A 25,998-nucleotide genomic window follows, 5' to 3' on the forward strand; every position below is an offset into this window, starting at 1 on the left:
GGCACAGTGGCATCAATGTGCACAGTGGTGACAATGGGCACCGTGGTGACAACGGGCACAGTGGCAACAATTAAAGGGCACAGTGACATGCACAGTGGCAACAATGGGCACAGTGGCGACAATTAAAGGGCACCGTGGTGACAATTGGCACAGTGGCGACAATTGGCACAATGGCGACAATTGGGGGGGCACAGTGGCTGCGTTTGATGGCATTGCACAGTGGTGACAATTGATGGCACAGTAGCTGTGTTTGATGGCATGGAACAGTGGCTGTGTTTGATGGCATGGCACAGTGACTGTGTTTGATGGCATGGCACAGTGACTGCGTTTGATGGCATGGCACAGTGGTGCGAATTGATGGCACAGTGACTGCGTTTGATGGCATGGCACAGTGGTGCGAATTGATGGCATAGTGACTGCATTTGATGGCATGACACAGTGACTGCGTTTGATGACATGGCACAGTGGTGACAATTGATGGCAAAGTGGCTGCGTTTGATGGCATGGCACAGTGGTGACAATTGATGGCAAAGTGGCTGCGTTTGATGGCATGGCACAGTGGTGACAATTAAAGGCACAGTGGCTGCATTTGATGGGCACAGTGAGGCTGCATTTTTTTTATTTTTTTTCCGTTAGCGCCCCCCCCAAAAATGTTGAGCACCAGCCGCCACTGAATGCAAGGCTTTCTCCCTGGTGTGGAGTGTCGTGCTTGTCCCCTCCCTTGGACTACAGGAGAGTCAGGACGCTCTCTACGTTGCAGATAAAGGAGCTGTGTGTTAGTGGGCGTCCTGACTCTCCGGTAGTCCAAGGGAGGGGCGAGCATGACACTCCACACCAGCGAGAAAGCCTTGCATTACTGTGTGGAGTTACAGACAGAAGAACAGGAAGTGAGGATTTCTCAGAAGAAATAAGGACATTTAAAAGCAATGGAAGGATGAGGTAAGTGAAAGAGGACTGCACTAAGGTAAAGGAAGCTATTTAGGAAAAAAATAAAATTCCTTTACAACCCCTTTAAGCTAACTCTGCAAAAATCGAAAAGTAAAGAATTCCTGGTGACCACAACACACATCTGTCAGGCTCAGCATTTCTGCGCAGATTAGCGATGACAACCTAAGAAAACATTCTAGACATGCGTTAGTCAGGCTTTTATTATTTGGGTTGTTATCGGATTGGTCGGTGGAGGACAAACAGCAGCACATGCAGGAAGAAGAAGAAAAAGCAGAAACAGATGGATGATTGGTTTTGCAATAGCGGCCTTGCAGACACATCTGGATTAAAAGTCAGCACTCTATGCAAAACGTCCCGGCAGGGAGCCCCGCCCCCCCTCTCCCTCCGCCACAATCAGTGTCACCCGCGCAGAAGGCTAAAAAAAAAATTGGACACTCTGCAGACCTATTAATAGGCGGCGAGCTGGATGAGCGCGCTGGAAATCTGCAGTGAAAAAAAAAAGCTGAGATATTAATCATCCTTTTTCTAGGAGGATTTTTTTTTTCCTGCGGTCGGCAAATTGCGTTCGCGGAGGGAAATAAAAGAGGGAAGAAAGAAGTGCTGGGAACAGAATTAGTAACAGTGAAGATGTTCCACATTCTACGACTGCCGTCTAAATGAGCATGGGCGGGGGAGAGGCCGCTGCTTCCTTACAAGTTCATGTCGCAAGAGCGACGCCAGACCGCCTCGTATATACACAGAGGCTGCTGATGGCGAGGCTGGTCACACCCAATGCTTTAAAGAAGAACTCGGGCTAAAATATATTTACAGCACTGTGCAAAAGTTTTAGGCAGGTGGGAAGAATTGCCGTAAAGTAAGCATGCTTCTAAAACAGGGATCCTCAAACTACGGCCCTCCAGCTGTTGTAGAACTACATGTCCCATGAGGCATTGTAACACACTGGCATTCACAGGCATGACTAGGCATGATGGGAATTGTAGTTTCTGAACAACTGGAGGGCCGTATTTTGAAGACCCATGTTCTAAAATATATATATATATAGGCTCGGATTTTCATACCTCGGCGCATAGTTATGCCGGCGTAGCGTATCGAATATACGCTACGCCGACGTAGCGCAGAGCGGCGAGCACAGTATTCACAAAGCACTTGCTCCCAACGTTGCGCCGGCGTAACGTAAATTCTTCGGCGTAAGCCGGCCTAATTCAAAGTAGGTGGAAGTGGGCGTGATCCATTTAAATGATGCGTGACCCCATGCAAATAATGGGCCGAACAAACGGCGCATGCGCCGTCCCGTGGAAGCATCCCAGTGCGCATGCCTGGGATACGCCGGCGCATGTTCTTCTGATACGCCAGCGTACTTTCAAATTACCCACGTCGTATCTTTGGTTTGAATCCTCAAACCAAAGATACGACGGCATCTGGGTTAGATCCGACAGGCATACGTCCTCGTACGCCTTTCGAATCTAAGATGCAATACTTCGGCGTCCGCTGGGTGGCGTTCACGAAGTTTTCTGCATCGGGTATGCAAATTAGCTATTTCCGACGATCCACAAACATACGCGCGCCCGTCGCATTCTCTTACGTCGTCTCTAGTCGGATTTTTCCGGCGTATAGTTAAAGCTGGTATTTTGCGGCGTATAGTTAGACTTGCCATGTTAAGTATGGCCGTTGTTCCCGCGTCGAAATTCGTTTTTTTTTTATTTTTTGCGTAAGTCGTCCGTGAATCGGGATGGACGTAAGTCACGTCTAAGTAAAAAAAAAATGACGTCGTTGCGACGTCATTTAGCGCAATGCACTGCGGGAAATTTAGAAACGGAGCATGCGCAGTTCATTCGGCGCGGGGACGCGCTTCATTTAAATTAAATGAATTCCGCCGCCGCCAGAGATACACTACGTCGCCGTAACTTACGGCGCAAATTCTTCCAGGATTCGAACCGGCCAAAAGTAAGTTACAGCGGCGTAGCGTATCTCTGATACGCTGCGCCCATCTATTTGTATGTGAATCTGCCCCCCAATTTTTACCTTTAGCACATATGACCTATGAAGGTGGCTGCGGCCCGCAGTGGAGATCATCTTCGCAAAGACAAACCGACGTGAGCTGTGAAGCCGCTTTGTTGGTATAAGAAAGTTGGTCGGCAGGTTCTCCTGACTGATGTGGGATGTTATGTAATCTGCGGCTGACAATGGGATTTGCTTTGCCGCGTCAACACATATCCACTCCCAGCACTTCCATCAGGAAAGAGACGTGTCCTCTGCGTCCCGCCATTCACACACAACCTGGGAGGAGAAGTTACAGAATATAACTAGAATATAGCGGTAATGCAAGACTGCAGGCTAAAATCAGATCCCATACAACCCGTCCTCAGAGTGACACTGCACAGCCCTGTCCGGCTGATTTTTCTCTGCTGCAGTTTCCTTTTCACTTACAGGTCTTGTCCCTCCCCCTATTTGTACAGTGAAAGAAGAAGCAGGACATCTCTTGGTCACTCTGCTCTCTCCTCCTATCAGCGTTACCCTGGCACTGCGGTGCAATTGATGGCTTCTTGTACTGCTTCTTCCTCCCCTAGTCTAAGCTCTGCTGTACAGGGACTGAAAGGGCTATTGCCTAATTCAAGCAACCAAACTAAAGAAAATATACAGTGGAACTTTGGTTTATGAGTAACAAACGTTTTAAATAACGAGCACCTTTTTTTTTTTAAATCATGACTCAGTTTGCGAGTGTTTGGCAAAACGAGCAGAATTCAAGCCAATCGGATGTGCAGTAACGCGTTTGGCCTAAGGGGGGGGGGGCTCCGGTGACACTCGGAGCGGTTTGGAGCCATTCGGAAATACTCGGAATCACTCAGAAACCGAGCTGTCCCCGAGTATTTCTGAGGCTCTCCGGTGCCCCCACACCTCTGGCCACATGCGGTATTGCATGCCATAGAAGTCAACGCGGAACAAATTATCTTAGTTTCCATTGACTTCTATGGGGAAACTCGCTTTGGTATGCAAGTGCTTTGGATTACAAGCATTCTCCTAGAACGGATTATACTCGTAATCCGAGGTTCCACTGAATATATATCTAATTATTGATGACTTCACATCCGCCACCGACAGATGTCATTTTGTTTCGATTTTTTTTTTTTATCCCAGACTTTCCAGTATAGAGGAGAGATGTGGGGACTTATAGACCCCAGATCTCTCCGCAAAGAGGACCTGTCATGCCTTATTCCTATTACCGTATTTATCGGCGTATACGCGCACTATTTTGCCCTGAAAATCAGGGAAAAATCGTGGGTGCGCGGTATACGCCGATACCCGCTTTCCCGCGCCGAGTTTGAATACTGCGCCAGCATATACCGAGTGCAATACACTCGTGTATCTTCGGGCAGTCTCGGCGCCTCTCGCGCTGACGTCCCGAGCGTACAGGACGTCAGTGCGAGAGTTGCCGAGCCTGCCTGACGATACACGAGTGTACTGCGCTCGGTATATGTCGGCGCAGTATTCAAACTCGGCACGGGAAACGAGCGGGGAGGACGCAAGGACGCCGCAGAAGGACGCCGGACCCGACGAAGAGGACACCCGAAATCGCAGACGGACGCCGGACCCGACGAGGCCGCCGATGGACGCCGCGCAAGACACCAAAACTGTAAGTACAAAAAAACTTTTTTCCACAGGAATTCGGGCAACTTTAGGGGTGCGCGCTATACCCCGATAAATACGGTACATTAAGTGATGTTAACATTGTAATAGGAATGTAAGTGATCAAAAACATTTATAAAAAATTAATAGAAAGTGTAAAATAAAAAGGAAAAAATTAAATTTAGTTGTTTTTAAAACACCCCCATCCCCTCGTGATTGCACGCAGAAGCGAACGCATACGTAGGTTGCGCCCACATATGTAAACGGCGTCCAAACCAAACACATGAGTTATCGCCGTGAACATCAGAGCGAGAGCAATAATTCTAGCCCAAGACCTCCTCCGTACCTCTAACCTGGTAACCTGTAAAATTGTTTATAAAGATTTTTGAGTATTATAGTTTGTTGTCACCATTTCACAAGCGTGTGCAAAGTTTTAAGCATGACATGTTGGGTATCTATTTACTCGGCGTAGCAGTGTCTTTCACATTATATTAAAAAAAATGGAGTTACTATTTGTGTTTTGTTTTAATTCATGAAAGAGTTTATTTACTATTTTTTCTTCCCCACAAAAAGGGAGTTAACATTTTTTAAATATATCTCTCTGTGTGTAATTATTCTATATAATATATGAGTTTCACTTTTTGAATTGAATTACTGAAATAAATTAAGTTTTTGATGATATTCTAATTTTTTGGAGATGCGCCTGTATATGATTTTGTTTATTTTTTTTAATTTACTATTATTTTTTCTCATAAAAGTTGAGTTACCATTTTTTAACCTCTTGACGACCGAGGACGTCCCTTGTGCGGTGATATCTGAATGATGGGTGCAGCTACAGGCATCATTCAGATATCGCCGTCTTCAGCCGCCGATTCTGTTCACGATAAGAACGATCGAAGCGGCGATCCCACTGCTTGATCGTTGTTATAGGCAGTGGGAGGGGACGTCCCCCCCCTCCCGCCGCCATCCGGTGCTTCTCCGGGCTCTCCCGTGCCATCGGGGGCCCGGAGAGCGAATCGGTCGGCGCTGCTGGGAAGCATAGAGATGACTGGTGACCAGATGGTCACCAGTCGTCTCTATGCCCATCGGAGGCCCGGGCGCGACGTTATGACATCACGCCCGGTACCTGGAAGTAAACAATGCCACAATCGTGGCTGTCGGCATTTAATCAGTGATTTTTTTTTTCACCTTTTTTATGCTTGTAAGCCTGGAGGAGAGATGTGGGTCTTATTGACCCCACATCTCTCCATAAAAAGGGACCTGTCACACACATTCCTATTACAAGGGATGTTTACATTCCTTGTAATAGGAATAAAAGTGATAAAAAAAAATGTAAAAAAAAGTGTAAAAATAAAAAGAATTAACTAAAATAAAAATACAATTTTATATATTTTTTTTCAAAACGCCCCTGCCCCCGTTATCTCGCGCGCAGAAGCGAAAACGTATGCAGGTCCCGCCCACATATGTAAACGCCGTTCAAACCCTACGTGTGAGGTATCGTTGCGTGCGTTAGCACTAGACTTCCTCTGTAGCTCGAAAATAGTAACCTGTAAAAAATGTTAAAGCATCATAGAGATTTTTAAGTACCGAAGTTTGGTGCCATTCCATGAGTGTGCGCAATTTTAAAGCGTGACATGTTAGGTATCTATTTACTTGGCGTAACATCCTCTTTCACATTATACAAAAAAATTGGGCTAACTTTACTGTTTTGTTATTTTTTTTAATTCATGAAACCGTTTTTTTCCCCAAAAAAGGTGTTTGAAAAATTATTGCGCAAATACCGTGCGAGAAAAGAAGTTGCAATGACCGCCATTTTATTCCCTAGAGTGTCTGCTAAAAAAAATATCTAATGTTTGGGGGTTCTGATTAATTTTCTAGCAAAAGGATTTTGATTTTTACATGAAGGAGAGAAGTGCCAAGTGGACAAGTGGTTAAATATATCACTGTGTGTAAAGAATCTTTATAATATATGAGTTTCACTGTTTGTATTGAATTACTGAAATAAAATTACTTTTTGATGATATTTACATTTTTGGGAGATGCACTTGTATATGCTTTTGTTATTGATTTTTTTTATTTTTTATTTACTATTATTTTTTCTCATAAAAATTGAGATACCATTTTTGAAATATAATAAATCTTTATAATATGATTTTCACTTTTTGAATTGAATTACTGAAATAAAATAACTTTTTGATGATATTCAATTTTTTTTAAATGCAACCGTATATGATTTTGTTATATTATTTTTTTTTTTTCATTTACATTTTTTTCCCCATAAAAATGGAGCTACCCTTTAAGTTTCCTGGAGTTGGGCTTCAAAAGAAGTTCTATCATGACATACACTTTTATAACATCAGCATTGTAATAACGATACTGACAATAATTAAATTGCATTAGAACTGTAATGCCTGCCTTTATTTTGTAAAGTGCTGTGCAAACTGTTGGCGTTATATAAATCCTGTATAATAATAATAATAAAAATATCCAATATAAGCTTACTTATCTCCTTTCGTAGGACCCGCGGGCGGGCTCACAGAGATTGCGACAGGCGTGTGCGCGCCCGCAACAACCGTTTCCTAAAGGGGACGTACATATAAGTCCTTTTTTTTTTACCCGACTACTACATTTATAATCTGTGGTTACTTGGAGGGTAAAGTAGAATTAAAGACAAAAGCTTTTTAAGTTTCTGATGGAGAAAAGAAGGGTTATAATTCCTGTTTGATTTTACTGTCTATGTCCCATTAGGGAGATTTCCCCCCACTTCCTGTCCTACAGCCAAAACAGGAAGTGAGAAAAACTCCCTCCCAAGTGAGGGAATCCCTGACTGTCACCAGAACTAGTGTCCCCATTGTAAGATTTCCCCTTTATCCCCGTTCTGGTGACAACCCCAAATCTTGGATTTTCTTTCACTCTCGGTGATAATGGTAAACAGGACACAGGTAAATCTCCCTAACGGGGGCACAGACAGCAATAAAAACCCGACAGTTCTAATCCTTCTCCAATCCATACAAAACTAAAAAAGTTCTGCCTTCAGTTTTATTTTAATGATCTAACGAACGAGTTTCAAGCTGAACTTTGGGTACATGTAAAAAACGACAACAAAAAATATATATAAATAGCTGCAAAAGTTATAAATGAATTTTATGTTCACCAAACACCTTTGCAAACCCAGTTATTGCCTTGTAGGGTTATCAATGACATCATCACTGTGCTGTACACAGCCTGTACAGGGAGCAGAGCTGTGGGAGGGGCTCATCAGGCTCCACCCATTGAAGGTTGCCTGTAGAACACTACAGGAGGGGGCGGAGACAAGACCAGTCACCCTGCACAAGGGGAGAGGACAGCAGTGAGCGGTCTTTATTACAGGAAGTCAAAGTGTCACTCTGGATTATTGCACAGATCTGGAGGAAATACATAAAGCACCCCAAGATAAGGAAGTATACACAGAACTATTATATTTAGACAGTATTTGCTTATCCTGGAGATTCGCTGCTTCCAGTCCAGTGATGTTCCAGTATGATGCTGGATATGAAGGGTGATATCTCGGTCATCGCTGCACCTGTGTTAAACCAGCAAATACCCCACCACGGCATCACAGCCCCGCAGGGCCGCCATCAGGAATTATGGGGCCCCTTACACAGCTTCAGGCCATGTGCCCCCTGCAGCAGAGAACGGGGGGGGTGCTGCCGTCTGAAATTGAGAAGCGGGGGGCTGCCGCGCAAATTGAGAAGCGGGGGGGGGGGGGGGCTTTACAAAAAAAAGAAGAAATAAAGAAAAATATATTTAAAAAAGGGGGGTAGCCATCCAGGGCCCTGGGAAACCCTGGGCCCTTTTAAAAAGGGGGGTTGCCACCCTGGGCCACCTACTAACAAACATATGTAGGCATAGGACACGCCCCCTGCCACATCCCCTTAAAGGAGAATGAACCCCCCCAAAAAATGTATTATATCCATATCCATATTATAAAAAGTGCTTTTTTTACCACTACTATTCCTTTATATTGGCTTTTAAAATTTACAAATTCAGCAATTTAGAGTTGGGATAAAAGGTTTAGCACTGGGAAACACTTTTTGAAAGATAAAAAGTGCATTTTATATACAACTATATAGATCAGACCAAAATGAGGGACAAATAAAGAGGAAAGAGGGACAGAGGGACATTGCTCCAAATCAGGGACAGTCCCTCGAAATCAGGGACAGTTGGGAGCTGTGCGTACCATGCAGCTCCGCGCAACGGGTTTTTAAAACAGGGACTTCTTTCCTCGTATTTCTCATGAGAACAGCAGCCTATTCAAATGACTGGGATGCTGTACCTTCACCCTGCGCATGCACAAGTGTGAACCTAGGCTCAGGATAGGCAACAAAGAAAGATTTTGATAGCATCATGAAGCTACTAAAATGCTCTTGATGAATCGTTAGCGATCACTATACTGATTACATGCTACATTTGATTGTTTTCTATGTGTAGCGTTCGATCGGTGACCAGTACTGAATAATGAGGGGTGGTCACAGTGCAATACCAAAAATCACCTGTAGGAGCAAGGAAGTCCCACCAAAGGGCACACAAAAACCTAACACAGTACACACTCCCACTTGTTCCAACAAAAGGGTTCCCCTTTAATAACCATAGATAGATAAGTATGTAAAGACTTCAGAAGAAGAGAAAACAAGCAGAACTAAGTTTGAATAGCGGGGAGCAGTCAGCGTATTCCAGCACCAGACAACGGACGTCTATCATTTGCCTGCAGATCAGCAGACGGCTCAGCAAAGTGACATAAAAGTCTAATATCACATAACACGTGTTGAGGTTTTCCCATACATTCCCACAAAGCATTTTTTTTTTTAAAGTGAACCTGTCATTTTAAATTTCCTTACTAACAATAGAGAAAAGATCACATGGTTCCTACAAGTACCCTAGACCAGACAAAGTAACAGGTTTGCTATAAAGCCAATACAAACACATACTTGCTTGCCCATGCTCCAAAATCTCCCAAATCTTCCTCCATAGCTTATCCAGTTCGGGTAATTCTAGGTAATGGGGGATCACGGGGCACTACTGTCTGCTTTCCATGATGTAGAATTCCTGAATGGTCAACTGTCAATTCTTGTGTAGCCTGTACTCCATGACATAGGATTACTGAGTGGTCAACTGTAAATCCTTGCGCAGCCTGCCTTCCATAACATAGAACTCCTAAGTCGTCAACTGTCAATACTTGGGTTTCCTGCTTTCCATAGCATAGGACTCCTGAGTGGTCAACTGTCAGTGCTTAGGAAGGCTGCTTTCCATAGCATAGGACTCCTGAGTGGTCAACTGTCAGTCCTTAGGAAGCCTGCTTTCCATAGAATATGACTCCTGAGTGGTCAACTGTCAGTCCTTAGGAAGCCTGCTTTCTATAGAATAGGACTCCTGAGTGGTCAACTGTCAGTCCTTAGGAAGCCTGCTTTCCATAGCATAGAACTCCTGAGTGGTTAACTGTCAGTCCTTAGGAAGTCTTCTTTCCATAGCATAGAACTCCTGAGTGGTCAACTGTCAGTCCTTCGGTAGTCTGCTTTCCATAGAATAGAACTCCTGAGTGGTCAACTGTCAGTCCTTAGGAAGCCTGTTTTCCATAGAATAGAACTCCTGAGTGGTCAACTGTCAGTCCTTAGGAAGCCTGTTTTCCATAGCATAGGACTCCTGAGTGGTCAACTGTCAGTCCTTAGGAAGTCTGCTTTCCATAGCATAGGACTCCTGAGTGGTAAGCTTTAAAGCCTCACATAGCCTGCTCATATGTGCCTGCTCCTTTTCCCAATCCAAGCAGGTAATGGTTAACTTTCAACAAATCTTCTTCCTTTGCTCAAACCGATTGCAGTACCTCAACGGCCAACACCAGCCCTCTTATTGGTTGGTGTGACGATGGGGGTGGGAGGTGTGGCTGAACGCCAAGGTGGAGCTGAAGCTCTGAGTCACCAGGTATATTGAATAGACATGACAGGTTCACTTTAAGTGCAATTAACTGTAAAATACTGATAACGTTCTAAACCAAAGCAGGCAGTAAATCCTCAATATTATTATGCAACGGAACCTGCTAGCATTACCGTACGCACAACCTATTGGGATGCCAGAAGTCCACAGCTAACCTGGGATGCTTATTAATTGTCCAAGTTTTCCACCGAACAAGGACCCGGGCAAGATGTCCCACAGCAGAGTTTGCCACGTCACCACCTCACGTCACAGCTTGAGGGGACCAAACGGCAACCCAATGTCACAAGAAATAATTCAACTGACAATAATGCTGAGGCACCAATTAATCTGCAAGCTAACCTTGAATGCCAACTAGAATTCTGAACAGAACTAGGCATTTCATAGCAGTAAAAAGCATTCATTATCACCGTACATAGCAGAACATTCTATTTTGTAACGAACATCAAAGAGCTCACAGTTCCCCTAGCTGGTAATACATTCCAGCAACCTATTTCCCCGCAGTTCTAGACTGCAAAGTAGCCTAGAACATTCCAGACATGTAAAAATTAAAGGAGCCATTAAAATGATGTACTTGGGTTTAAGGGACGATCATAGGGTAACCCAAAGTTTTCACATATTTCAGATCAAGTTGGTCTACTGGAGAACAATATTTCCAGATGCACAGAGAACTTCCTGCCTTGTAGTCTTAAAGAAGAACACTGGCAACTGTCATTTACTTTTTCACAGCTAATGAGAACCGAACAGTAAAGCTACATCAATATCAAAGGACTCTTATATAAAAAAAGAGCCACTAAATTTATATACTTGGGTTTTGAGAACATTCGTAGGTTAACCCAAATATTCCAAATACGGTTGGTATACTGGAGAACAATATTTCCAAATGCACAGAGAACTTCCTGTCTTGTAGTCTTAGGCCCCGTACACACCATAGAATCCATCCGCTGAAAAATCCCAGCAGATGGGTTTCAGCGGATAGATCCTATGGTGTGTACACGCCAGCCGATCTGTTTCCGCGGATAAATCTCCCCTGGGATGGATTTCCAGCAGATCGAATATTTGCTGACATGCCAAGCAAATCCATCTGCTGGAATCCATCCCAACGGATTGATCCGCTGGTCTGTATAGACTCACCGGATCCATCCGTCCGAAGGGATCCCCCGCATGCGTCGTAATGATTTGACACATGCGTGGAATTCCTTATATGACAGCGTCGCGCACGTCGCCGCGTCATAATCGCGGCGACGGCGCGACACGTCATCGCCAGAGGATTTTGGCGCGTATTTCAATGCGATGGTGTGTACACTCCATCGCATGAAAATCCGCCAAAATCCTCGAGAGTATTTATCCGCGGAAACGGTCCGCTGGACCGTATTCGAGGATAAATTCTATCGTGTGTATGGGGCCTAAGAGAACACAGGCAACTGTCATTTACTTTTCACAGCTAATGAGAGCCAAACAGTAAAGTGGCACCAATGTCAAAGGACTCATAGAAAACGAAAGGGCCACCAAATCAATGTAGTTGGGTTTTGAGTACATTTGTAGGTTAACCTATTTTTTTCAGGAATTTCAAATCAAGTTGAGATACTAGAGAACAATATTTCCAAATGCACAGTGAACTTCCTGTCTTGTAGTCTTAGGCCGCGTACACACGGTCGGTCCAAACCGATGAAAACGGCCTAAAGTTCCGTTTCACCTGTCCAAACCGACCGTGTGTACGGCCCCATCGGTCTGTTGTCCTTCGGACAAAAATTATAGAACTTGCTTTAAAATCGAATCGATGGACGGCTGACCGATAGGTCCAAACCGATGGTTAGTACACAAAAGCATCGGTTCAAAACCTGTGCATGCTCAGAATCAAGTGGACGCATGCTTGGGAGCATTGAACTTCGTTTTTTTCAGCATGTCATGTGTTTTACGTCACCGCGTTCTGACCCGATCGGTTTTTGAACTGATGGTGTGTACGCACATCAGACCATCAGTCTGCTTCAGCGGTGAATCGATGAAACCGGTCTGTCGGACCATTCTCATCGGATGGATCGACCGTGTGTACTGGTCCTTTCACATGAGCGGACCGTTCGTCCGCTCATTACAAGTCCGTTAACGGACTTGTAATGAATCCCTATGGGATCGCGTCCGTTAGCGGATGGAGCATCCGCTAGCGTCCGCGTCCGTCGGGATCCGCTTTTGCGAACGTAAGAAACCCTATTTTTCTTCCGTTCGGCGGAACGGAACGGATGCAGACGGACAGACGGTCCGTCTGCATCCGATCCCCCATAGGGGAGAGCGGAGCAGAGACAGGGCAGTCTCTGCACTGTGTGCGGGGACCGCCCTATCCGCCGACAGCTCAGCGGGGATCCCCGCTGAGCTTTGGCGGACACACGGAGCGGACACAGAAACGGTCCGCTCCGTATGAAAGGACCCTAAGAGAACACAGGCAACTGTCATTTACTTTTTCACAGCTAATAAGAGCCGAACAGTAAAGTGGCATCAATGTCAAAGACTCATGGAATCGAAAGGGCCACCAAATCAATGTAGTTGGGTTTGGAGTACATTTGTAGGTTAATCTATTTTTTTCAGGAATTTCAAATCAAGTTGAGATACTAGAGAACAATATTTCCAAATGCACAGTTAACTTCTTATCTTGTAGTCTTATGAGAGAACACTCCCAACTGTCATTTAGCCACCTCTTGACAGTCAATGAATGCTGTAAATAAAGTTACATCAACGTCAAAGGTCTCGAAGAAATAAAAAGACCACCAAATCGGCGTACTTGGGTTTTAAGATTTTTGATTTTGTTCAGAAATTTTAAATCTAGTTGGAGAACAATATTTGCAAATGCACAGTGAACTTCCTGTCTTGTAGTCTTAGGAAAGAACACTGGCAACTGTCATTTACCTCTTGACAGCTAATGAGAGCCTCAGTAAGGTACATTAATATCAAGGGACTCGTAGAACCCAAAAGGCCACTAAATTGAAGTTTTGGGGATTTGAGAACATTTGTAGGTCAACCTAAATTTTTTCAAATATTCCAAAGTAAGTTGTTCTTTAGAAGAAGAATTTTTGTAAATGAACAGTTGACTTTCCATCTTGTAGTCTTCTAAGAGAATGTGGGCAACTGTCATATAACTACCTCTTGACAGCTAATAAGAGCTGTACAGTAAAGTTACATCAATGTCAAAGAACTTGTTAAAATGAAACGACTGTTAAATTGTAAGTTTTTCAGCGTGATCAGATATTTCAAATCAAGTTGGCATGCTAGAGAATAATATTTGCAAGTGCACAGTAGAGTTCCTGCCTTATAGTCTTCTAAGAGAACACAGGCAACTGTCATTTAAATACCAAGTGACAGCTAATGGGAGCTGCACAGTAAAGTTGCATCAACGTCGAATAACAGAATTTCTGCAATCGTTGCGACTTTTCTTGAATGCTTATAGTAGCTCTTGCATATAATGCATACAACGTAACTTTTTATCTAGGCGTCATGGTCCTTTAAATCTTTTACAGCGATGCCATATAGGGAATAACCGTCACAAGGAATATATTTAGATTTATGCCGTTATTTTACCCTTTCTGTATCGAGCCCTGAATTTTCCCGCTACAGCCTCACCAATAGGAAAAGCGCTGTCACCAAAGCAGATGTCACTGACCTGTAATTTAAAGGTTGACTCTTCAGCTCGTAATACGTCTTCGGCTCTTCGTGAAAGTCTTCGCCTACGTCGAAATCAGCCACAATTCCTGATTCAGCCTGCATGGTTACAGCTGTCAGAAGCACCCGGAGTCGACTGCGAAACAGCAGGCTGCTAGCTCTCCCAAGTCTTTCCTCTCGGTGTCATACACACAGTAAACTCTCTCGTCCTTGCCTGCACTGTATACATGATTATTGACAGCGTACTCCCGGATGTTGGCTCACCTCTGCCATCTATTGGATGTATTTAAATAGCCTATGGCTTTTTTTTTTCACTTGCTGATACAATAACTAAGTGATAAACTATAGTGAGCGATCTAAACCGTACCACGTTCTAGAGGCTGCCTCGGGTTCTGGAACAATTGTATCTATTGGTGTGCGCAGCCAATTGCATTAGAGTGTGCACCCCAAAGCACAAACACACATATCAGCAGAGCAGTGGACGGTGTCAGTAGTTTTTTTTTAATTTATTATTTCTTTTATTATTTCTTACAATTTATTTAAAAAAAAATAATAATAATGTAGCGCCCCCCCCCCCCCCCCTTTAAGATTAGTGGGGCGTTACGCTAAAGTTAGTGGGGAATGGGAGATTTCAGTTGCTCCCATTCACTAATTGTTAGTTTGTGCTGTTGCCAGTTCAGAACTGCCTCCTGGGTCAGTCTGTGTGTCCAGGTGTGCGCTGCCACCCCTGGGCGACAGTTGGCGCTATAGGGGTTCTGACAGAACCATCCTTCCCCAGCAGCCAATCAGAGGAGTTTCCCTCTTTGGGCATGCTGGAGGGGGGTATATCTGGAGCACCGGCCATTTTTCGTAGTAGTCTGCGGGGCCCGAGATCCAGGTGCGGCATCCACCTTCAGGGTGCGCGCATCCGCGGGCCCCATCCTCATGGCCTGCCTGGTTGAGGCTGTGCACCTCGTGGAGCCTTCTTTTGATGAAGAAAGGGACCCCAGCGGCTTGCTGGGTTCCAGATCCTAAGCTGGAGGCTGAACGGTGGGGGATTGGCTCGGGAGAACCTGAGTGCAGAGGTTGTTTGCGAGGCCTGGACGAACCACCAGGGATCCGATCACCACGCAACATGACAGGTACCCTTTTTTTGCTGTCAGTAGGTGATCCTATAGAAATAGACTTACTGGGAGGATTCGCTATCCTTACACTCTGACTATACTAAGAAAATGTACTACGCCTGTGGCAGAGGCATTATTTCCTCCCAGTGATCTGATTATTGCAAGCGACCCTTTGGCTGCCAGGTTCTAATTGCCTGTCCAAAGGGCACTTACCCACCCTGGCGAGGGTGGCGACGTTTTGAATGATCTGTGCCGAGAGCAGGCTTGCTCTCTATGCTTTTGATATCCAAGGCCTGATGCTACAAGTTCTTTCCTTCTCATCAACCTTTTCCTCTACTGTGTGTCATGTTGATGTTGGCCTTGGAATAAAGCATTGAAAACTCACACTACCGGCTGGACACTTGTTCTTTTACCCACACTCACAAGTATCACCCCTAGACAGAAGAATTTGGTAACTTAATACAGCGATCCCAAATCAACCAGCGGCTCCTTCGGGGGTAAGCGCTACAATAATATTTTTTGTCCCTCTCGAATTCACTTATCAACTATTTGCAGGCAGTGCGGGCTCAAGGGGCAGTGACTTCGGGCTTCGCAAAAATGACTGGGCACGGGGCAGCTGCCCCTTTTGCCCTGTGTTAAAGACAGCCCTGGCCATGAAACATCCCCACAGCAGCCGGTGGGAGAGGAGAGTCGGGAAGCTGGCAGCCCTGCAGGAAGCAGGGGCAATCAGCACAGCACGGGGTGATTAGGGTGTGCCCAGGCACACCCAGCACACCCTGTGCGCACGACTATGATTGTATCCCTGAACCTGCGGCAAACTTTGTAATCAGCCAGGACACTGTCCGCATGGAGTTTGCGTGTTCTCTTTGTGGCTGCGTGGGTTAAAGCTAAGTTCCACCCAACAAGGCTTTACTTCCTGATTCCCTTACCGAAGATGGCGGCGGCAGAAGCCGAGAGCCGAGGGACAGATTGGCTTCGGGACCCGACATCGCGGGCGCCCTGGACAGGCAAGTGTCCATATATTAAAAGTCAGCAGCTGCAGTATTTGTAACATTGTAATATATTTTTTTTCATTCTGCTTTAAGCATGTAAGCTCCTTGAGGGAATGGACTAATGGGAATGTACGGTATTAAAATCACTGCATACATTTTGGCACTATATAGAGATGCATCTCCAAAAATTTGAATATCATCAAAAAGTTCATTTATTTCAGTAATTTAATTCAAAAAGTTTAACTCATGTATTATATAGATGCATTACACACAGAGTGAAATATTTCAAGCATTTATTTATTTTAACCACTTCCATACCAGGCACTTATGCACCTTCCTGCCCAGGCCAATTTTCAGCTTTCATCGCTGTCGCACTTTGAATGACAATTGCGCAGTCATGCTACACTGTACCTAAACAATTTTTTTTATAATTTTGTTCCCACAAATAGAGCTTTCTTTTCATTTACAAACGGTTTATTGGAATATAAGTCTCAATACAGTTAAAGTTCACATTGGCAAGGAGTACAAAAATACATACATATGTAGTGAACATCAGTGAAGGAATAGAGCTTTCTTTTGGTGGTATTCGATCACCTCTGCGGTTTTTATTTTTTGCACAACAACTAAAAAAAGACCGAAAATTTTGAAAAAAATAAAGTTTTTTTTTTTTTTGAAAATAAGTACGTTTTCTTCTTCAATTACAGGCACTGATATGGCGGCACTGATGGGCACCGATGAGGTGACACTGATGGGCACCGATGAGGTGGCACTGATAGGCGGCGCTGGTATGCACTCATAGACGGCACTGATAGGCACTCACAGGCAGCACTAATGGCCACTTATGGGTGGCACTGATAGGTACTTATGGGTGGCACAGATGGGCACTGATAGGTGGGCACTGGGCATGAATGGGCACTGAGAGGTGACACTGATGGACACTGAGGGGTGGCACTGATGGACACTGAGGGGTGGCACTGATGGCATTGCTGAGCATCACTTATTTATTTACTAATTTTTGACAGTGCCCATGTTGGCAGTCAGTGCCCATTTGTGGGCACTGATTGGCATCTATTGTAATTTTTTTTTTACATGTGGATGGCCATGGGGGATGTACCTGGCCATCCACATGTTGCCCCCTTCCCTGGTGGTCCTAGTGGCTTCCCTGGTGGTCCAGTGTGGACATCCGAGGGGGGGCTGCGCTGATAAACAATCAGTGCGAACCCCCCCGTCAGGAGAGCCGCCGATCGGCTTTCCTCTACTCGCGTCTTTCAGACGCGAGTGAGGAACAGCCGATCAACGGCTCTTCCTGTTTACATCGTGATCAGCTGTGATTGGACACGGCTGATCACGTCTTCTAAGAGGCTCTTTACCAAGATCGGAGATGCAGGGTGTCAGACTTACACCCCGCACCCCCGATGATTGAAAAAAAAAAAATAATGCAGCCACGACATCTAAGGACTGGTAAGCACAAAATATTACATTTTAGTTATGGGGTTTAGGCCACACCGGTGCTAAATACGCTACGACTTTGGGAGTACATGTCACATGACGTATATAAATCCTGTATGATATTAATAACAATAAAGTATATAGGCAAGACACATTTTGCTATGCAAGGTGAATAATAATTACAATGCAAAAAAATGTTGGTTAAACCCACATCAACTTTTTTTTTTTTTGTTACCACTAAATTTAAATCCTTATACTTACTTTTCAAAATAACAAAAATAGAAAAAAATTGGTTAAATAATACATTTTTTTATAGGTCCATACCATAAAGCTATATACAAAAAGAAGAAGGAAAACTGACCAAAAACAGAAAAAAACGATGAGGAAAGAGGAACTAGGTTTGAAAAGAGGGACAGTAACGGCTGGAGCTGTTCTGTCACAGCCTATGACAACCAGAAATGAGGGAAGTGATTGTCACTTGGACAAGGAGACACAGACAATAAGAATAGCCCACCATATGTTCTAAGCTATCTATTTTGTTTTAAATGCCACTTTATGGGTTGACATACCTCCATAGACCCAGTCTGTCCAGACAGTATGGTCCCTGCTGACTTGGCACCATCCAGAAGCAGCTGAACTCTTCAATAAGACACAGAATTTAAATGTAATTACATTTTAATTCTGCTAATTGTCAGAGGATGGGGAGGGGATCTGCGAATATTATCGGTACTGCGACATTGCGACAGACAGATGGGACACTTTTGACAATTTTTTGGTACCATTGACAATTATACAGCGATCAGTGCTATAAAAATGCACTGATTATTGTGTAAATGTCACTGGCAGGGAAGGGGTTAACACTAGGGGGCGATCAAGGGTTAACTGTGTGTTCCCTCAGTGTGTTCTAACTGTGTGGGGATGGGAGTGACTAGGAGAGGAGACATATTGTTGTTCCTACTTAGTAGGAACAAACGATATGCGTACCTCCCAATTTTCTGAGATGGGAATGAGGGACACCTATCAGCAAAAGTATGCAGGCATATGACACACCCCTTGCCACGCCCCCTTAAAGGAGAATTGTACAAAAAATTTGATTGGTTAAACCACAAGTGCTTTTTTTTACCACCACTATTCCTTTATATTGGCTTTTGGAATTTACAAATGCAGCAATTTAGAAATCAGATGAAAGGTTTAGTTCTGGAAAACACTTTTTGATAGATAAAAAGTGCATTTTATATACAACTATATAGATCAGACCAAAATGAGGGACAAATGAGGAGGAATGAGGGACAGAGGGACATTTCTCCAAATCAGGGACAGTCCCTCGAAATCAGGGACAGTTGGGAGGTATGGATATGTTTCCTCTTCTCTGGCAGCACAGGGATTTGTGTATTCACACAAACAAATCCCCGTGCTGGCGCTGATGCACGCCGGCCACGCCCATCTGGTCCCCCGCCGGCAGTGGGCGCATGCGCCCTCTGGTGGCCGAAAGAGAGAAGGACATACTTGTACAGGATTTCATTAAGGGGGGACATTCTGCCACAGTATATTTGTGTGAGGCGTCGGGACCCAATTAAGTTATTGTAGAGGATACAGCAGTGTAAAATTGACAAGCAGTAGGACAGTTTTTATCGGAGATAACAGGCCACACTGGTGTATGCCTAACTTTTCACTTATCTATGTGTATAGGGGGGTGTGAGTGATATAATGTGAGGTGGTTTAAAGTTTTATTTTTTTATTAAAAGGTTCACCTTATACCTATGGTAGACCTGAACTCTAAACTCTTCTCTAATCTCAATTTACTGTTCAGATTAATGTAGCATGAGCTGTAGATATAGTAATAATTTTTAGCAGGGGTTCCCTGAAACCTGAAGGCTACAGTATTTTATGGGTTCCTTCATGTTATAAAAAGTTAAAGGAGTTCTCTGACCTAAAACTTTTAACCCCCGCTGTGCCCGGGCTGTAAAACTATACAAAATAAACTGTCACTTACCTGCCTACGATCCCCCGTTGTTCCGATATCGCCGTCCCGTTCTCCGGTCCCGGGCCCCTTCTGCTTCCTGTGTGTCGGTGACTCATAGTGCGCTCAGCCTATCAGCGGCCGCAGCAATGTCCCGTCGCGGACGCTGATAGGCTGAGCGCACTATGAGTCACCGACACACAGGAAGCGGAAGGGGCCCGGGACCGGAGAACGGGACGGCGATATCGGAACAACGGGGGATCGTAGGCAGGTAAGTGACAGTTTATTTTGTATAGTTTTACAGCCCGGGCACAGCGGGGGTTAAAAGTTTTAGGTCAGAGAACTCCTTTAAGAAAGGCTAGGCTAAGCCTGGAGAGGTTTTCCATTGCTTCCTTCATATCCTGCAAGTTGTGAAAGTGAACAAGTGGACCCCCTGGAGCAGAGAACCTTTTAAAAAAGGGGGGTAGCCATCCGGGGCCCTGGGGACCTCTGGGCCCTTTAATAAAAAGAAAAAAGAAACCTCCGGGCCCTTTAAAAAAAAAATGTATATATAAAAAAGTAAACATTTATAAAAAATACATTAAAAAAAGGGGGGTTGCCATCCGGCGCCCTGGGGACCTCTGGGCCCATTAATAAAAAGAAAAAAGAAACCTCCGGGCCCTTTAAAAAAAAAATGTATATATAAAAAAGTAAACATTTATAAAAAATACATTAAAAAAAAAAAAAAAAATATAAACAAAAATGAAAAAATAAACATTTATATATAAAAAAGGGGGGGGGGGGTTGGGTTGCCACATGGGGCCCTGGGGACCGAATCGCAAAAAAGGGCCAAGTCCTTTACCTGCATAATGGTCCGGGGCTATCTGCTCTGCCCCCCGTACTCACTGGAGCGGGCTGTGGAGGGGGTAGAGGTGTCTGGCCCAGGCTCTCAGTGGCTCGTTGAGAGGCTGAGACAGGTGCCAGTCCAGGGTTGTGGGCAGGTCCTGACCATATTGTCGCAATCTTGCCCCAGACTGGACTGGCTTCAGCGCGTTGTCTGCTGAAAACAGGTCACAGGAGTGCAGAACAAATTGCACTCCTAGGATCCACGGGAGAAGTACAGCCAAATGATGTTTGGCTATACTTCACCTTAAAGTCGAAAGAAAGTCACATCAAACTAGTGCAGGAACCATTTCAAAGTCACTGCAACTTTAAGTGGCATAAATTGGGACGGGTACCATTGAAGTCACATGACATGTCACAATAGTGTAATCGGAGCCTCAGCAAAGTGTTTCTATGGAAGTATAATCACGTGGTTATCTGTGGACCCCAAAAGGTTACAGTTACACCCTTTAAAACAGCACTATAATGTAGGTGGGAGGAAGAAAGAACTTTCCACCTGACGAAGTCTCCCATTAACTCCGGTATAGAAAACACCTAGATGCTTGTAGTAGTCTGACAGTGTACAGCGCACAGTGTTACCTTTACTTGAGAACTGGAATGCTGGTTTTAGAAAATGCACATTTCCCATAAGCTGGCAATTTTATTTCATTCAGCCAAACAAGGTGGATAGAGGAATCCCCTCCGGGAAATTTCCCAACATGTACCTTCGAACAGAGAGTGGCATCATGGAATTACATGGTGCTGCTCTCTTTGCTATTCTCCAGGGCAAGGGGGAGGAGCATTGACACCCTGACTTTACAAGAAGTAGGTTTAATGATGGTGGGTGTCAAGCAACCATGGCCATAAAAGTCTGTGGGGGGACGAAGATAGGGTATAGCAGCCGGAGCTGCTCTGGGGACAGCATATATTCTGTTTATACTCAAACAGGACTTTGATAGTAAAGTCTCTAGATGTACCCTTTCAAGCAGTATTAAAAGATCCATTGACAGTCCACTTTAGAATGCCCTGTCACTTTAAAAAAACAAATAAAGTCGCTTGTAGGTATAGGGGCAGATCCACAAAAGTATTACGCCGGCGTATCTCTTGATACGCCGCGTAATTTCAAATTTTGCACGTCGTATCTTTGTTTTGTATCTTTAAAACAAGATACGACGGCATCTCGGATCGATCCGACAGGCGTACGTCTTAGTACGCCTTTGGATCTAAGCTGCAACTTTTCGGCAGCCGCTAGGTGGCGTTTCCGTCGAATTCCGCGTCTGGCCGTCGTTCCTGCGTAGAAATTTGAAATTTTTACGTCGTTTGCGTAAGTCGTTCGCGAATAGGGATTTGCGTAGAATGACGTCACCGTCGGAAGCATTGGCTTGTTCCGGGTTAATTTCGAGCATGCGCACTGGGATACCCCCACGGACGGAGCATGCGAAGTTAAAAAAAAAAACGTTGTTTACGTCGGGTCACGACGTATTTACATAAAACACGCCCCATCACAGAGATTTGAATGGTGCGCCATTACGCCGCCAAAGATACATTACGCCGCCGTAACTTACGGCGCAAATTCTTTGAGGATTCGGAAAAAAAAGTTACGGCGGCGTAGTGTATCTTAGATATGCTGCGCCCTTCGTATTATTGCGCGCAGGTACGTGGATCTGCCCCGTAAAGTGTAGCAGCTATAACAGGTTTCTGCATACTCAAATGTTAATGCATTTTAGGACTAAAAGAGCTGCAGGATTTCCATTTGCAAATGAAGCTATACCAATCACTTACACTTCCAAAAAAATTGCCTTAGAATTCACGAATAATCACCGAATTGTGTCTAATATGTGATCATCAGCGCCATCTAGTGGACACAATGAAGCATTTTCCTGACACACTGCAGTCAGGACAATCCCACATTATGGTCACTAGATGGCGCTGGCGATCATTGGAAAAACATATATTACAGGAATTATTCATAATGGCTGTGTTAATGCTCAGGCATATACATCAGTATTTTTTTTAAATATATATATATATAAAAATAGGCCTCTGTATGTGCTATTGAAAAAATTAGAGCCTAAGTTATTACATCAACAGCAATGGAACTTATTTATAAAAACACAGAAAAACAGTTTTTTTTATCAGATAAGCCCGTTTCCTCTTTCACAATGAGAAAGACCATCAGTTCCTATGGGCCAGATTCACAGAGCAGATACGACGGCGTATCTGTTGTTCTATCTATGCGGCTGATTCATAGAATCAGTTACGCATAGATAGCTATAAGATCCGACAGGTGTAATCGTTTTACACTGTCGGATCTTAAGATGCAATACCGCGGCCGCCGCTGGGGGGAGTTTGCGTCGTAAACCAGCGTCGGGTAAGCAAATTAGGAGTTACGGCGATCCACGACGGTTTTTCGCGTTCGCTACGTCGCCGCTAGTCTAGTTTCCCGTCGCAAAGTTAGTCGTTTTTTTTGGTGCCTTAACTTTACACAGCAATCGTATCGCTGTCTAAAGTATGGCCGTCGTTCCCGCGTCGAAATTTAAAAAATAACGTCGTTTGCGTAAGCCGTCCGGGAATACGGAATTACGCTACGCGCGAAAAAATGACGTCACTTCGTGCAAAGCACGGCGGGAGTTCGGAAACGGAGCATGCGCGGTAGGTCCGGCGCGGGAGCGCGCCTAATTTAAATGGCACACGCCCATTTAAATTGGCTCGCCTTGCGCCGGAGGCCGCCGGCGTAGGTTTTCATCGCAAGTGCTTGGTGAATCAGGCACTTGCGATGAAAAATTGCGGCGGTATAACGTTACGCCGCCGCTCATCTACGTGAATCTGGCCCTATGTTCTGCCATCAAACACTTTGATAAATAAGGCTGCACAGTGTGGATGTGAAGAAGCGCAATGTTTAAAAATGTCAGTCCTAAGAAAGTCCCTTTAAATGTGTTTGTTTCAATAAAGCAATGAAATCTGGTAAAGTAAATATATCTAATTAGCTTTTTTTTTCCTGACAGAGATGAAGAAATCTGCACAATATTTTTTCACACTTTTTTTTTTCTCTATATTTTCAGTATTTTGCTGAGTCACACGCAAGCCATTTGTTCCCTGCGATCGCAGCTGTTATCTGTTTACATTGTATCTCTAACACTTAACTTATTTTCCAAAGACAAATGCACACCATCCAGTGTTTAACTCTATAGATTGCCTGCACTCCCAGAATGCCCCGCTCTGCGACGCAAGGTGCGTCCGTGTACGCTGGAGCAGGAAGGGGTTAATGTGTATGTGAAGGGTGAAAAATTGGCAATTCTATCAGTCATGCATGAAATGACTCTTTACCATTTAACAAGCTCTACCTCTCCTTGTCAGAAGGCCCCAGACTGGAGACAGGCCTCGTAAACGCGGATTTGTAGGTAACGCGGCAGCCATATTGTAAGCTCAGCTAATGAGAACCAGGCAGGTGACTGCAACCAGTATGGTATTACAATTAGAATTTCCCTCCTAGAAGAGTTGCATATATAATGTTGCCAAATAATATGATCTGATATAATATATTGACATATATTATAAAATAATAATATAATGTTATGTATATACCGTATTTATCGGGGTATAGCGCGCTCCCGCGTATAGCGCGCACCCCTAAAGTTGCCCCGAATTCCTGTGGAAAAAGTTTTTTTTGTACTTACAGTTTTGGTGTCTTGCGCGGCGTCCTTTGGCAGCCTCGTCGGGTCCGGCGTCCATCTGCGGCTTCGGGTGTCCTCTTCGTCGGGTCCGGCGTCCTTCTACGGCGTCCTCGCGTCCTCCCCGCTTGTTTCCCGCGCCGAGTTTGAATACTGCGCCGACATATACAGAGCGCAGTACACTCGTGCATAGTCGGGCAGGCTCGGCTACTCTCACGCTGACATCCTGTACGTCCAGAGCGTCAGCGCGAGAGGAGCCGAGCCTGCCCGACTATGCACGAGTGTACTGGGCTCTGTATATGTCGGCGCAGTATTCAAACTCGGCGCGGGAAAGCGGGTATCAGCGTATATCGCGCACCCACGATTTTGCCCTGATTTTCAGGGCAAAAAAGTGCGCGGTATACACCGATAAATATGGTAATTATACTATAATAATAATATTTAATAATGTGTTATTGTTATTATTATTATCATTTTTTTTAAATATATATATATTTATATACAGTATGTAATATTAATTTGATGTAATATACAGTTTAATATAATAATATGTTATTGTATATACAATATATATATATATATATATATATATATATATATATATATATATAGTAACATATTATTATATAAAACTGTATATTATATCAAAATAATATTACATACTGTTTATATATATATATATATATATATATATATATATATATATATATATATATATATATATATATATATAAAAATAATAAGGTATGTAATATTATTTTGATGTAACTCTTCCCATAGACACACTCCTAAACCTTGTGGACAGCCTTCCCAGAAGAGTTGAAGCTGTTATAGCTGTGTAGCGCCTGTGTACTTATCAGTACAGGTGCTATCGTTAAATTTAGTGGGATGAGAGACTTACTTGCTCTCATCAATGTTGATTTATTTAAATTTGGCTGTCGCCAGCCCTGAACTGTCCTGTGGGTCATTCTGGCTCCAGAGATGCCGTTTCATCTCTGGATGACAGGTGGCGCCAAAGGGGTCCAGGCGGAGCCGCTTCTTCCCAGCAGCCAATTAGAGGAGTTTTCCCTCGCGGAGCATGCTGAGGAGGGGTATTTCTGTGGCGGAGGCCATTGCTCTGGGATTCTTCGCTAGAGTTGAGCGGACACCTGGATGTTCGGGTTCGGGTCCGAACCCGAACTTTAAAAAAAAAGTTCGGGTTCGGGAACACGAACCCGAACTCCGAACCCCATTGTAGTCAATGGGACACGGACTTTTAGAAAAAAAAAATGCGCGGAGGTCCCCGCAAATTTAATAACCAGACCCTTCAGGTCTGGTATGGATATTAAGGGGAACCCCGCCGTCAATTTAAAAAAAAAATGACGTGTGGTTCCCCCTAAATATCCATAACCAGACCCGTTATCCGAGCACGTTGACCTGGCCGGCCGCAGAAAAGAGGGGGGGGGCAGAGTGCGGCCCCCCCTCTCCTGAACCGCACCAGGCCACATGCCCTCAACATGGGGAGGATGTCCCCATTTTGATGGGGACAAGGGTCTCATCCCCACAACCCTTGCCCGGTGGTTGTGGGAAGTGTAAATTCTTGTTAAAAAAAAACACACACACACCGTAGAATAAAGTCCTTTATCCACTTCCCTACTGGGCACTTAAACCCCTTCCTGACCAGAGGACTTTTTGCGATTCGGCACTGCGTCGCTTTAACTGACAATTGCGCAGTCGTGCGACGTGGCTCCCAAACAAAATTAACGTCCTTTTTTCCCCACAAATAGAGCTTTCTTTTG

The 25,998-nt window shown here is 44.4% G+C and overlaps 1 protein-coding gene across 4 annotated transcripts in view; it reads right to left on the reverse strand.

Moving 5' to 3' along the window:
* Positions 1–14,428, reverse strand: part of MITF (melanocyte inducing transcription factor) — a 279,848-nt gene extending 265,420 nt beyond the window's left edge. For all 4 annotated transcript variants that reach the window (XM_040359084.1, XM_040359081.1, XM_040359079.1 and 1 more), the window contains exon 1: positions 14,186–14,428. In XM_040359084.1, the coding sequence (XP_040215018.1) occupies positions 14,186–14,289 (104 nt within the window). In that variant the 5' untranslated portion in view covers positions 14,290–14,428. The remainder of the gene's footprint in view (positions 1–14,185) is intronic.
* Positions 14,429–25,998: the final 11,570 nt, after the last annotated feature.

This window comes from Rana temporaria, chromosome 7 (genome assembly GCF_905171775.1).
Source record: "Rana temporaria chromosome 7, aRanTem1.1, whole genome shotgun sequence".
NCBI lineage: Eukaryota > Metazoa > Chordata > Amphibia > Anura > Ranidae > Rana > Rana temporaria.